The following is a 15,255-nucleotide window of genomic DNA, read 5'->3' on the forward strand; positions in this document are numbered from 1 at the left end:
CATAAGTCTATTTGTTTATTTCTTTATTGTCCTTTATCTTTTGGTGATTTAAGTAGAGTTTTAAGTAAGTATGCTTTTCCGAACCTAAAGAAATAGTAAAATCTTATATTAAGATAAATAACAAGTATCCAACCAAATTTTATTGAAGTGATATGTTATTTTATAACATAGTAGTCAAAGTGCCCTCTAATTGATATTCTTATCAAATTTTATATTTTATATTTAAAATCAACTATTTATTCAATTTTATATATGTATATTAGACTAAAAATTTTAAAAAGTAATTATTGAAAGTTTCATATGAAAAAAAAAATTCTTAAATGTCTACAAAGTTGCTCATAAATTCCAAAAAAATAAAAAAGATAGTAATTTAAGGTAGTAAGTTAAGACTTTGCGTGTTGGAACCACATGATTTGGTATTAGTAGTAATTTACTAGAAATATTTTATTTCATTTTGCTCTCTTTACATCAACATAATAACAAACTTATATTTATAATAAACAAATAGTTGAATATGACTCTATTTCATAATTACACTAAGAGTCCCAATTAACATAATAATCTTAAATAAATTTGAATTTCTAATATTTTTCAAATCCCTAATATACTTCTAATTTGAATTGAAGTTAGATAACTATGACTTATGGGTTATGGTGATTATATATATATATATATATATATATATATATATATATATATATATATATATATATATATAAAACTTTTAATGTCAATCTCTTATTTTATAAATAATTTTTCTATACAACATAACACTATAAATTTAAAAAGCCTCTAATTTAATATTGAAGAAAAATTGCATTTGCATGTACCCAATCATAAAAATATAAATTAAGAGGTTATATAAGAAGTAAATATTCAATAGAACGTGAAGATATACATAAATTAACAAAAAATTTAATGAATGTAATTATATGAGTGTGTCATTTAAACTTTATTGATGTTTTTAATGGAATCACACAAATTTTATTTTCTTGTAAAAAAGCAAACATTGGATTTTTATAACAAGAAGTATTTGCATGTAAAAAAAATCCTAGAAGTTTACACTTTTACCAAAAGAATCTACAAATACATCATCTTGCAACATATTAATTAGATAAAATTAGTACTTTGTATGTTAGACTTTATACTTGATAATACATGCTTTAACAATTTGGTAAATTTTTTTATTAATGGTAGTCTTGTAAGATATGATAATTAGACTTCATAATGCAAATTAACACCAAGTACCATGAGAAAATAAAGGAAAAATGAGTGCCTCTCATGTTTCTAGGTGATAAATGGTGATTAAATAAAGAACGATATTTATTTATTTATTACTTTTCATAAATTTTGTTTTCATTATAGTGGCATGCATACCATCCTAGAAGATAAAATAAATGTAAAATTGGGGAAAGATTAACTAAGAAAAGTTGAAACAAAGTAATATATAAGTCTTGCTTTACATGTAATGGTCTTCTCTTTAACATAATTTATGATTTATATGCCATTGAGTTCATGAGATGTTTCAATTAATTATTTATGAATTAAAGTGTGTGGGAAGAGAAAGACTAATATGCTTGTTGGAAACATAAACTTTAGACAATTGTCCTATTTTTTTTCCTCTTTCACACATGGTAGTTGATAGGTGGTGCCAGTCAAAGCTATAAAAAAAAAATGATCTTTAAAATAATATTCTGCTTGAGGTGAGAATGAACCTTGTGATTTTATTATCTGCCGTCCCTTGTCCTCCATGGCTAAAATGATTAAATACATAAAGGACTCAACTACTCCACTAAACAAAAGGAGTGGACGGCTAGTGGACAATGAAATAGCCAACAATGGTGGAATTATTATTTCCACTTATTGACCGATTCCCATGCAAACAAAATAACACAATAACAACTGATTGACCAGTGACTGATTCCTATGCTGCAAACAAAATAACATCATAATCTGCCAGCCCATGGTCCCATGCTCAACCCTTGTACCTTGGATTCTTGATAGGCACTCGCTCATAAATTTTTCCATGTTCTTTAGTAGGTAGAGATATTGTTAGGTCAAGTCAATTGATATTGAAAACATAGACCTTGTCAATTATCCATTTTCTTTGATCTCTTTCACACAAGGTAAAGACATACATTGATATTTCTGTCTTTTGCAAAGGATACATTACATTTTTCTTTTTGGAGTTTTTTCAGGTCAAGTCAATAGATGCATGGGTGGAGGAGAAAAAACAAACTAACAAACATGGACCTTGGACCATTACTTTTTTCTCTTTCACACATGATAGTGGTCTTAGTTCATAAATTTTTCTATGTCCTTTAGTAAGGGTAGGGACTCTTCATTCTTATCTCTCATGTCGTTAGTTTCCATCTTTAATATCTTGCACGCTATCTTATTCCATCTTTAACTTGTAGTTTGGTGGCAAGTCTATTTATTGTGACTTGTAAGTCAAGTATTTGGAAAATTTGAGACTGTTTTTTAGCAAGACTATTAAGTCTTGAATTTATTCTTTCATAAAAATTCTCTACAAAATTTAAGTAAAAAATTTATAACATATAAGAAAATTTTAAAGAAATGAAATATTTTGAATATACATAACAACATATTTGTGGGAAAAAGGAAAAGAGAGATATTTTAATCTTACTTTCTTATCCCTTATTTTTAAGAATGTCCCAACTAATTGCTTTAAATAAAACATGTTTTCAAAGCATGATGGACCTAGAAAAATTAAAGCTCTATGAAAATCATGAAAAATAGGAAGGAAAGTACAAAAGAAAAAAAAAGAAGGAAAGGAAAAGAAAGAAAAACAAAGAAAAAAAATGAGTTAAACAATTTTTTTCTCACATACTTTCAAATTTATGTTTCTACTTTTCTTTTTATACAAATAATAAAGATTTGAAGATGCTTAAATATTTATATAATTTTTATTATATTTATTTTTCTTTCTATCATACATCCAACTAGAGAATTTAGACTTTTTCAACTTTATTTTTATTTTTTTATAATAGTTTCCATGATCTGAGTGGTATCTAAAATATCTTAATATTGCACATGCTTCAAAAAATTGTTTTAATTTTTTCCCATCTTCCTTGCTTGTTAAGCACTAACAAAACATATTGTGGAACACATGTTATCCCAATCTTAGGGTGTAATTATTTGAAAGATGGTATTCAGGTCCACAAGAATAATAGCCACTTTAAAGATGCATTGAGGTCCACTAAAATAATAGCTACTTGAAATATTTATTTTAGGGTTTTCCATAAGTCTATTTGTTTATTTCTTTATTGTCCTTTATCTTTTGGTGATTTAAGTATAGTTTTTAATAAATATGCTTTTCCGAACCTAAAGAAATAGTAAAATCTTATATTAAGATAAATAACAAGTATCCAACCAAATTTTTTTAAAGTGATATGTTATTTTATAACATAGTAGTCGAAATACCCTCTAATTGATATTCTTATCAAATTTTATATTTTATATTTAAAATCAACTATTTATTCAATTTTTTATATATATATTAGACTAAAAATTTTAAAAAGTAAAAGTATACCGATGTGTGTAAAATGATATGGACCATGGTGTTGGGAGAGGCTTTTTACAAGGAGAGAAAAGATAGGAAAAAAAAAAAAAAACCAGAATTTATAACATTTAAAAGAAAAAACAGTTTAATTCAAAAACTGTTATGTAACTTTTAATAGTGCTAAAAAGAAATCAAGGGTAGTGAAAACTGAAAAATCAGCTGTTGGAGGCCTTCCAACTGTGCTAAACCCAGATGAGAAAGGGGTTTTATTCCAACCCAAACGTAAAAACGACGTCGTTTTCTCAAACTGGGACTACGCCGTTTTGGGTCAGGACGCAGTGAAATAAGATTGAATTCACAGTCGTTTCTCAGTCTTTCATTATTTGCCGCGTTTTCTCAGACTACGCCGCTTCACGGACTGAGTGGTATAAGAATTTCAATTAACTTAAACAAAAGTGATTTTAGAAAACAGTTTTTAATACAAAAATTATGAATTTCACTCTTCAATAAATAAAAGTGGAAGGAATCTTGGTATTGCGTTCATATGGTAGACTCAAACAGATACTATATATATGTGAGTGCTTGGTCTCCTCAGAATTCATAAGAAAAAAACATCAGTTGCAAAGCCTCTCTTCTATTACTTGCAGACCATGGCAGGACGGTCCTTTCAACACCTTCTTAGTTTTCTTATGCTTTTGCTGCTATGTGCCAAACCTGGCCTGGGGAATGTTACTGGGTGCATAGAGAGGGAGAGACAAGCTCTCCTTCACTTCAAACGTGGCCTTGTCGATCAATTTGGCCTTCTTTCCTCTTGGGGAGACAACAACAGAGATTGTTGCCAATGGAGAGGAGTCCAGTGTAGTAACCAGTCTGGTCACATCATCATGCTTCATCTTCTTGCCCCGCCAAATGAAGAATATGATGAATATGGTATTTACCAGTCTCTTAGAGGCGACATAAGTCCTTCCTTGCTTGAATTGGAGCACTTGACTCATTTGGATCTCAGCTGTAATGATTTTGAAGGGAGGCATATACCTCCATTCCTTGGTTCCCTCAGCAGAATGCAGTACCTCAATCTCTCTCATGCCCATTTCAATCACACTGTTCCCACTCAATTGGGAAATCTTTCCAACTTGCTTTCCCTTGATCTCAGCGATAATTATTATCACTTGAATTCTGGGAACCTGGAGTGGCTTTCTCGTCTTTCTTCTTTAAGACACCTTGACCTGAGTTCTGTTGACCTTAGTGAAGCCATCCACTGGTCCCAAGCAATTAATAAACTCCCTTCTCTCATTCACTTGGACTTACGACACTGTTATCTCCCTCCCATCCCCTCACTCACCATTCCGTCTCTTTCCCATGGGAATTCCTCTGTCCCTCTTGTTTTCCTTGATCTCTCTTGGAATTATCTCACTTCTTCAATATACCCATGGCTGCTCAACTTTAGTACCACCCTCCTTCATCTTGATCTCTCTTTCAATCATTTAAACAGTTCGATTCCGGAATATGCTTTTGGGAACATGAGTTCCCTTGAATATCTTGATCTCTCTTTCAATCAACTGCGGGGCTCAATTCCAGATATAGTTGGGAAGATGGTTTTACTTTCACATCTTGATCTCTCTTACAATCAACTGCAGGGCTCAATTCCAGACACAGTTGGGAAGATGGTTTTACTTTCAGATCTTGATCTCTCTAACAATCAACTGCGGGGCTCAATTCCAAATACAGTTGGGAAGATGGTTTTACTTTCACATCTTGATCTCTCTTACAATCAACTGCAAGGCTCAATTCCAGACACAGTTGGGAAAATGGTTTTACTTTCAGATCTTGATCTCTCTCGCAATCAACTACAGGGCTCCATTCCAGATACAGTTGGGAAGATGGTTTTACTTTCACATCTTGATCTTTCTTGCAATCAACTGCAGGGTTCCATTCCAGATACAGTTGGGAAGATGGTTTTACTTTCACATCTTGATCTCTCTCTCAATCAACTACAGGGTTCCATTCCAGATACAGTTGGGAAGATGGTTTTACTTTCACATCTTGATCTCTCTCTCAATCAACTGCAGGGCTCCATTCCAGATACAGTTGGGAAGATGGTTTCTCTTAAAAACCTCTATCTCTCTCAGAATCATCTTCAAGGTGAGATTCCAAAATCCTTGAGTAATTTATGTAACTTACAAGAATTAGAGTTGGATAGAAACAATCTCTCTGGACAGCTTGCACCAAACTTTGTGGCCTGTGCAAATGACACATTAGAGACTCTGTTTTTATCGAATAACCAGTTTAGTGGATCAGTTCCTGCTCTCATTGGATTTTCATCCTTGAGAGAGTTACATCTTGATTTTAATCAACTAAATGGAACTTTACCTGAAAGTGTTGGACAGTTGGCCAAACTTGATTCCTTGGATATTGCCTCAAATTCATTGCAAGGCACTATCTCTGAAGCCCATCTCTTTAATCTATCCTGGTTGTCCTATTTAAACTTATCTTCCAACTCTCTCACTTTCAACATGAGCTTGGATTGGGTTCCTCCATTTCAATTGGATTCTCTACGATTAGCCTCCTGCAAATTGGGACCTCGTTTTCCTAGTTGGCTTCGTACTCAAAACCAGTTGAGTGAGCTTGATATCTCCAATTCTGAAATTTTAGATGTCCTCCCAGACTGGTTTTGGAATGTAACCTCAACTATCGATACCTTGAGTATTTCCAACAATCGGATCAATGGGACCTTACCGAATTTATCATCAAAATTTGGTACTTTTTTATCATAGATATGAGCTCAAACTGTTTTGAGGGTTCAATACCACAACTTCCTTATGATGTGCAATGGTTGGATCTCTCCAATAACAAGTTATCGGGGTCCATTTCTTTATTATGTAAAGTTGGTTATCAGTTACTTCTACTTGACCTCTCAAACAACTCGTTGTCGGGAGGGCTGCCCAATTGTTTGGCGCGGTGGGAAAGGTTGGTAGTTCTTAATTTGGAAAATAACAAATTTTCTGGGCAAATTCCAAATTCATTTGGCTCCTTGCGATCAATTCAGACACTACATTTGCGGAACAACAATTTAACCGGAGAATTGCCTTTGTCTTTTAAGAATTGTACAAGTTTGAGGTTCATTGATTTGGCAAAAAATAAGTTATCAGGAAAAATACCAGAATGGATTGGAGGAAGCCTCCCAAATTTGGTTGTTCTAAACCTAGGATCTAATAGATTCAGTGGAGGTATATGTCCAGAGCTATGCCAATTGAAAAATATTCAAATATTGGACCTCTCTAGCAACAATATGTTAGGTGTTGTACCGAGATGTGTTGGTGGTTTCACTGCCATGACTAAGAAAGGGAGCTTGGTCATTGCTCATAATTATTCATGTGCACAAGTCATACATGGTCCCCATGGTTTTCCCGTCTTTCTGCCTCCACTTTTTAGGAATGCCTCTTATGTTGATAGGGCATTGGTTAAATGGAAAGGAAGAGAATTTGAATATAAAAGTACCCTTGGGCTTGTAAAGAGTATTGATCTTTCAAGCAACAAACTATCGGGGGAAATTCCAGAAGAAGTAATTGATCTTGTAGAATTAGTTTCATTAAACTTATCAAGGAACAATTTGACTAGACTGATCCCTGCAAGAATTGGTCAATTGAAATCATTGGAGGTTCTTGATTTGTCTCAAAATCAACTCTTTGGTGAAATTCCAGCTAGCCTTGTTGAAGTAAGTGATCTAAGTGTCTTAGATCTCTCTGACAACAACTTGTCCGGTAAAATTCCACAAGGTACTCAACTTCAAAGCTTCAATATTGATTCCTACAAGGGAAATCCTGCACTCTGTGGATTGCCTCTTTTGAAAAAGTGTTCTGAAGATAAAATAAAGCAAGATTCTCCCACTCATAACATTGAAGACAAAATTCAGCAAGATGGAAATGACATGTGGTTTTATGTTAGCGTTGCTCTTGGATTCATTGTTGGATTTTGGGGAGTGTGTGGAACTTTACTACTCAACAAATCATGGAGATATGCCTATTTCCAATTCTTGAATAAAATAAAAGATTGGCTCTACGTGATTATAGCAATAAATATGGCTAGATTACAAAGGAGTCTTCAAAGCTAAATGGTAAAATTCTCTCCCTCTTTCCCTCTCTTTCATTTGTACTTGTTTTTGAAGGCTAACAATTGTCAAAGAAAAGTAGGCCTTTACATATCCTTGGGATATAATTTATAAATCACGAATGCTAAAGCAAATTTTCTTTCCATGCAACTAATTGAAGGGATTTTTTCAAATTGATGAACACTAATTTTTACTTTGTGTTAATTGCAGGACTGCAACTCTTGTTCTTGCCCTATTAGCATGGTTGAATGCAAATCGTTGTGTCCTCCCTTCTATGATTGATCTTGGGATGTAATAGGTTTCTTGCTTATGTTCTTTAGATGCGTATTTTATATTTCATTCAGAAATTTGTGTGACATATTATCTCTTTTCTTCCTTACACAATGCTTTTATTGGGTATTTGGATACTTTATGATTCATCCAAACAGTATTATAGAAGGATATCAAAGGTATATTAGAGTCCGACTTTCTAATTTTAAAAATATTTCTTTAGCTCTAAAACTAATTTGTATTCATTAAAATTAAAACAAAATAAAGGATAATGGCATTTGGTTATGTATGACATAAGTTTTTAACCAATTATTAATAATCAAATCATAATTTCAACACTAAAGAAAAAAGAAATTTTTTTCGCAAGTTATTAATGATCTGTTTCTCTCTTTCTAAAAAAACTAAATTACTCTAATAAATGGGAAACTCTTTCTTTCTTGTCATCAAAGCTTTTTCACTTGAAGTTGTCTCACATGCAGATAATTTTTGTGGAATATTTTGTTTTCATCAATTTTATAGAATATTAAGTCTAACTTCTTTTCTTAATAAAAGGTTTTTTTCTAAGCAATTAAAAAAATCTCTTGTTCTTTTCTCTATTTTAACATAATTCAACTCTAGGATGACTAAAATATGATTGAAAAATATAAAATAAGAGAGAATAATTATATTTTATAAAAGCCATTAAGAATCAAGTCCTATCAAGTTTTTAAAGTGGTAAAAATGAAAACTTTTATATTACCATTCTTTTATAAGTTTTTGTATTTATTAGTTTTTATTTATTTCTTTATGATAAAATCTTTTATCCAAAATATTTTTCAATAATTCTTTACTATGATTTTTTAAATTTAAAATTATAAAAGACTTCAATTCTTATTAAAAATATTATTTATATTAATATTTTCTTCTAAGCTCTTTCTATCGGAACAAGTAGTGAATATGTAGACCCTTCATTTTGGTTTTAGAGGAGACTTAATTCTTTCTGGTCACTTTTCGTTCTGTTTTCGCCTTTTGGAAGGTGAGCTGTAAAAGATAGGTGGCAAAAGAGGATATTCTGGTGGTAGTCTATGAGGGTAAGACATGTGGTAGTGAGGGTTTTGGTTTTTCTGCTAGTCGTTTTAGAGAGTAGTGGAGTGTCTTGGTAGTAGGAAGAGCCAGGGGGTTGTTAGAGGGTAGTAGAAAATGTCTTTTGCAGGGATGACACGTATTAGAGGAGATATATTTTGGGTTATTTGGTTAAAGGTGCCAAAATAAGCTGGTATTTGGAAAATGACCTCTGCCTTTTTTAAAACCTAAAGAATGGCCCCTTTTGGACTAAATTACCCCTGGAAAAAAATTAAAGAGTTTAAAAGTGCAAAAAGAAAGAGAAAGAGAACTAACCAAGGGTTATCTTTTGAATGGTAGACTACAACGCATTCTTCGGTCTTCTAATGTTTTTTTTTTTTTGTTTTTTTTTGTTTTTTTGCAAATTTTCATATTATTGTTGATTATCTGTCTAAAAGGATTCTAAAAGGTTCTTCATTTGATTAAAGTGTGATTTTTTTTTCTCTAGTTTTTGAAAAAACGCAAGAAAAGAAGAGAACAAAATGAAGTGGAAGAGAACCAAAAAGGATCTTGAAAAGTAAGTTTATTACTTTGAAATAGTTTATCTCTTGTTGATTTCATACATTCGCTTGAGGTGTGTGTTTTCTTTCTGCATGGTTTCAGAAAAAATGTGGGAGAAAGTAATGGTTTATACGTTCACTTTTTGTTAAGCATAAATATAAGGGTTTTTCTTAAATTTGTTAGCTTATTCCTCTTTGATCTTGAACTCTTAAAACACATTGGTCTACCAAAGAATATATCTAGTTGAATCGAAAAAAAAAAAGTCTTTAATTAGATTTCTTAGCTATTTTATTTTGATGTTTTGCTCTAGTTGTTATGATTTTGAAGCATGATGTTGTGGCAAATGCTTTGTTTCTAGGGAAAATCATCCAACCATACACCAACTACAAAAAATATGAGATTTTGGAACTTTACTTTTTTATTTTTATTTTTAGTGTAAAATGAGAAAAAATATTGTCTATTCATGCACTCCAATAGTGTTTTCAAATTTGTTCCACAATTACCTTCAAAAGTAAAGGACAAATTACACACCAATTTAATATCACCTGTTAACAAGTACATGTGTCATTTATTTTTATTATTTTTCTCACATTAATATATCTCCCTTACCACTTGTCACATTTCCACTTTTTTATTTATTTTATTTTTTACTCTCCTGCCACCATAATCCATTGTCACCTATTATAGTTATTATTGTTATTTTTCTTTTTTTTTTCCTTTATATTCTTTTTAATATGCTCGTGCATTTTCTCATAAAACTTCTTTAATTTTAATTTATTTTTACTCTCTAATTTGTCTATATTTATTGATTTTAATTTTTTTTGACATATTAAACTTAAAATGATAATATATAATAAATAATTAATATTACAAATTAAATAAAACAAAATATATAATGGACAAAATGAAAATATTATCCCACAAATAATAATGATTTTAAATATTAATTATAATAATACATTTTATAAATTAAGGTTTAAATTTAAATTTCCATTTTATTATTTAGAAGTTTATGATATAAGATTTTTTATATTAATACTAAAAAAATATTTATTTATTTTGTAAATTCTATCACATGTAAAATTAAAAATATCATTGTAATACTATTTTATTATTTACATTATTTTTCTTTTAATTTTCATTTTAAATTTATCATATCAAAATCACAATAAGTGATGGAGCTTTTATCATTTTTCTCATGATTTTAAATTGATTGTGGATCTACCTTTTTTTGGTTAAAATCTTTAATTTTTAATTAAAATAAAATATAAAAAAATGTATTTTCATAAAAAATTGTATTTAACCTTTTATATTAATTTCATAAAAAATAGGTACATCCTTAAAAAAAAGAAGGTAAATTAATGCTTAGGAGAACCGGAAACACTATCATACTTATCATGGTGTATATATTCCTTTGGGACCCTTGATAAGTAATTTGAGGTTTTGCCCACCCTAAAAAGAACTTTGGGGTCCTAGGTATATCCATTCTTAGAGGAACCAAGAAACCAATTTTCATTTTCATGGTTCATATATTCCTTTAGGGACCATTGAGAAAGAATTAAAGGTTATTACCCACCCTAAAACAGACATTAGAACCCAAGGTACATCCTAAAGACAATTTGGCACATCCTTAAAACAATTTTGCACATCTAATCCATGAGCTACCAGGACCTCTGTATTATTACCCGTGGTTCATTTATTTCTTTAGGGATCTTTAGGAAGTAATTAGAGGTGTTCCCTACTCCGAAATGAACTTTGGAACCCTAGGTACATCCTTAAGGAAATTTGGTGCATCATTAAGAAATTTTGGTACATCCAATCCTCGGGCTATCGAGACCCCTATCTATCTTCCCATGATCCATATTATCCTTTAAAGACCCTTAGGTAGTGATTGAAGGTCATTCCCTACATCGGAACGAACTTTGCCACTCTTAGTACAACCTTTACAAAATTTGGTACATCCTTAAAAATATTTGGTACATACTTGAGCTATAGAAACCTCTATCTTATTACCCATGGTCCGTTTATTCCTTTAGGAATCTTTGGAAAGTGATTGAAGATCGTTCCCTACTCCGAAATGGACTTTGGAATCCTAGGTACATCATTGAGAAAATTTGATACATCCAATCCTTGAGTTAACGGAACACTTATCTCCATTTCCATAGTCCATTTCTTCCTTTGGAAACCCTCAGGAAGTTATTGAAGGTCGTTCCCCACCTCATAACGGACTTTGGCAACATTGGTACATCCTTTAAAAAATTTGGTACATCCTTCACAAAATTTGGTACATTATGAAGGATGTACCAAATTTTGTGAAGGATGTACCAAGGGTTCCAAAGTGCATTCCAAGGTGGGGATCGGCCCCCAATCACTTCCTTATGGGTTCCAAAATGAAATCATGTACCATCCATGTTCAAATGGGGGACTCGAAAACAATAAGATCAGATGTACCAAATTTTGTGAAAGATGTACCAAGTGTTCCAAAGTGCGTTCCGAGGTGGGGATCGACCCTTAATCACTTCCTTATGGGTTCCAAAATGAAATCATGGACCATACATGTTTAGATGGGGGTCCCGGAAACAATAAGATTGAATGTACCAAATTTAATGAAGGATGTACCAAATTTTGTGAATGATGTACCAAAGGTTCCAAAGTGCGTTCCGAGGTGGGGATCGACCCCCAATAACTTCCTTATGGGTTCCAAAATGAAATCATGGACCATACATGTTCAGATGGGGGTCCCGGAAACAATAGGATCGGATATACCAAATTTAATGAAGGATGTACCAAATTTTGTGAAGGATGTACCAAAGGTTCCAAAGTGCGTTTCGAGGTGGGGATCGGCCCCCAATCACTTCCTTATGGGTTCCAAAATGAAATCATGGACCATTCATGTTCAGATGGGAGTCCCAAAAGCAATAGGATTGGATGTACCAAATTATAAAAGACTTCAATTCTTATTAAAAATATTATTTATATTAATATTTTCTTATGAGCTCTTTCTATCAGAACAAGTAGTGACGGTGTAGATCCCTCATTTTGGTTCTAGATGAGACTTAATTCTTTCTAGTCATCTTTCGTTCTATTTTCACCTTTTGGAAGGTGAGTTGTAAAAGACAGGTGGCAAAAGAGGATATTCTGGTGGCAGACTGTGAGGATAAGACACATGGCAATGAGGTTTTGGTTTTTTTGTTGGCTGTTTTAGAGAGAGTAGTGGAGTGTCTTGGTGGTAGAAAGAGCCGGGGGGTTGTGAGAGGGCAGTAGAAAATGTATCTGCAGGGATGACACGTATCAGAGGGTATGATTACTCCCATTTCACACTTTTCGGCCCTGCCTCCTGCTGATTTTAGGTTCATTTTGATGCTTGATTGTGGACATTAGATACTATGCATACTTGTGGAATCTGAGGCCATTTTTTTTTATGTACTTTATGTCTGGTTCTACTTTGGCTCATTTGGCTCTGTGCATTTCACTTTTTATGAATAACTTGAATATGGATCCATCACTAAATCTGATTATTAAAGATCATGCCCCAACTTTCTTTTTATTCCACCCTAATGTAGCTCATTGACAATCCATGAAATAGGGTTAAGATTCATTAATGTTTCGTTTATTTGTTCGTTTATGCTCTGCCCCTGTTTTCGTTCTTCCCTATATTCCTCTATTTTTGGTGTCTCTGGGTGAGGATACAATAACTTTGGTCAGACAGCCTTTGAGAAGTCTACATATTCCTGGTATCTATCACCATTTTGTTGGCGTGTTGGAGAAGTATTGCATTGGACCAGGATGAGATGGTAAGAGACTTCTAGCTTCGGAGCAATACCTTTGCTTTCTTGCTGAGTACCAAAGCTGGGGCTGGAAATCTGATCACTAAAAAGAATAGTGAGCATTTCGGGTTGAATGAGGGTCCTTCAAGAGTCTACGGGTGATGGCCACTTGACTTTGGAGTTGGGGCACGAATTTTCTCACTACTGATGATATGAGTGTCATACTAGTTGCAAAACTGAAGAGAAGATTGGGATGTGAAATGTGGGCAAGATTACATTTGACTGGCATGCATGTTGACAAGGGTATCAAGTTCCACTGGAGATCAGGTAGAGGCAATGGCCTTTCTAGGGGGTTTAAGACATAAAATGTGCTTTAATGGCATGAGAATTTCTGGGTCCCTTTCATCTAGTACTGTTTATTTGTTAATTTGGAGACCCATTTTTGGTTTTGTTGAGGGTTCTGAGTTGAAGCTGGCCTGTGTTCATGTGCAAAGCTATCTTATATTTGTTTTGTTGGTAGAATGTTAAAATCATTAAGAGTGACAGTTTACGCCAAGCCACATTGTTCAGAAAGGAGAAGTGGTTTTGAAGGAATCAATCCCGTGAAGTAGTTGCCTCCAACAAAGATATGAGCATTTTGAAGGAGTCTGGGGCTCTGAGCATTGTACACTTGAAGAATGGCTTCAACAGGGCTCTGAGCATTCTTGGGTTGCTAAAGTTGCCTCGGATCATTCAAGGTGCTAATCAAAATGATAGTTAAATTAAAGAATATAAATAACATAATGATTTTCAAGCTAATGAGTGTTGTATGCTCTATCTATCATCTTTTCTCTACCATAACGGTGTTTTATTTTATTGGATTTTTGCTGGTACTGGCAGATGTTTGTGGGTGGTGGGAGTATGGGGGCAATTTCTTTTGTTATTTGTTTCTCTACCAAATTCAAAGCGTTAAGCACACGAGGGTAACATGGAGATGTTTATATCCTCTGTAGTCTGTTATGTAAAAGAGTCTGAACAGAGAATATGATTGAAGAAATGTTGTTTCCAGATATCAATAATAAATGTGTTATCCAACTTATAAGGTCATTGTCAGCAAACACCACCAATCAAAGTAGTGGGTTGGCTCAAAATAGGAAAAACCCAAGCAGGAAAACCATATTGTTTGACTGTGGAATTCTTCTCGCATACACAGGCACGGTTGCTTTGCCATACTTTGACGAGATTGATCCTTCAACCATTGATGTCCTTTTGGTGATACCCTTTCACTTGGATCATGCTGCATCCCTTCCATATTACCTGGGAGAAGAGATTTCTGTGCATTCAGACAGTAACATGAAAGCTCAGTTCCTGAAACAACACTTGTAGCTGCAATCAATCAAGCTCTTTCCCACCCGAGCCCTTGGTACATGTGACTTCTTCTGCATGGCCAACCAAAGTTTCTACTAAGCCCTCCATCAAAATCCTTCCTCTATCCAATCCAAATCCCAAGCCAAACAACTCCGTGCCTAAAACCTGAAGACAAACTCACTATCTCCCCAATCTTCATACCCACCACCATCAGTTTGTTTCCCATCACAATACTCAACACAATCACTCCTCACACCCTCTACCTTCAACTTCAAACCCATCATACTCTCTCCATGATCCTCACTTTCCTTTCTCTCTGTAACATGCTCTTCAGACGGTAACCATAAATTAACCAGAAGCAGCTCCTGGGTGGGCCCTAGTGGGCTAACCTCTCTCATCCGGTTTCTCATCATTGCCCAAGACGACCTTGACATACCAGTAGCCACAGTTCAGCTAGTAGATGCGTCTATTCATCCACTATGGAGTTTAGGCTAAAATGGATGATTCTATACTGGTTTTCGCACCCGTTTATTCATCCAAAGATGATAAACTACATGTGTGAAGACATTGGAATCATCTCAAGATCCCAAAATAGTCTCCATGCTAATGGCAGTAGCAGAGCCAGTGGAGCCATGGAA

At 33.3% G+C, this 15,255-nt stretch overlaps 1 protein-coding gene across 2 annotated transcripts; it reads left to right on the forward strand.

Annotated features, from left to right (window-relative positions):
• The first annotated feature begins 4,148 nt into the window (after nucleotides 1-4,148).
• LOC117908627 (receptor-like protein EIX1) lies at nucleotides 4,149-8,012 on the forward strand. 2 transcript variants are annotated; one of them, XR_004650228.1, is made up of 2 exons: nucleotides 4,149-7,637; nucleotides 7,842-8,012. XR_004650228.1 is itself a non-coding variant. In XM_034822287.1 (2 exons), exons 1-2 carry the CDS (start codon nucleotides 4,174-4,176, stop codon nucleotides 7,868-7,870), a joined length of 1,521 nt encoding a protein of 506 aa, XP_034678178.1. In that variant the 5' UTR covers nucleotides 4,149-4,173; the 3' UTR covers nucleotides 7,871-8,012. The 2 variants fall into 2 exon arrangements, 1 of the variants encoding a protein (XP_034678178.1); XM_034822287.1 differs by having other exon boundaries at nucleotides 4,149-5,665.
• Nucleotides 8,013-15,255: the final 7,243 nt, after the last annotated feature.

The sequence above is a fragment of the Vitis riparia genome, chromosome 19 (assembly GCF_004353265.1).
Source record: "Vitis riparia cultivar Riparia Gloire de Montpellier isolate 1030 chromosome 19, EGFV_Vit.rip_1.0, whole genome shotgun sequence".
Taxonomy (NCBI): domain Eukaryota; kingdom Viridiplantae; phylum Streptophyta; class Magnoliopsida; order Vitales; family Vitaceae; genus Vitis; species Vitis riparia.

Coding starts and splice junctions, on each gene's coding strand:
- LOC117908627 (XM_034822287.1), top strand. CDS start 4,174: ATGGCAGGACGGTCCTTTCAACACCTTCTTAGTTTTCTTATGCTTTTG. Junction 5,666..7,841: donor CTCTCAGAATCATCTTCAAG/GTGAGATTCCAA, acceptor TGTTAATTGCAG/GACTGCAACTCTTGTTCTTG.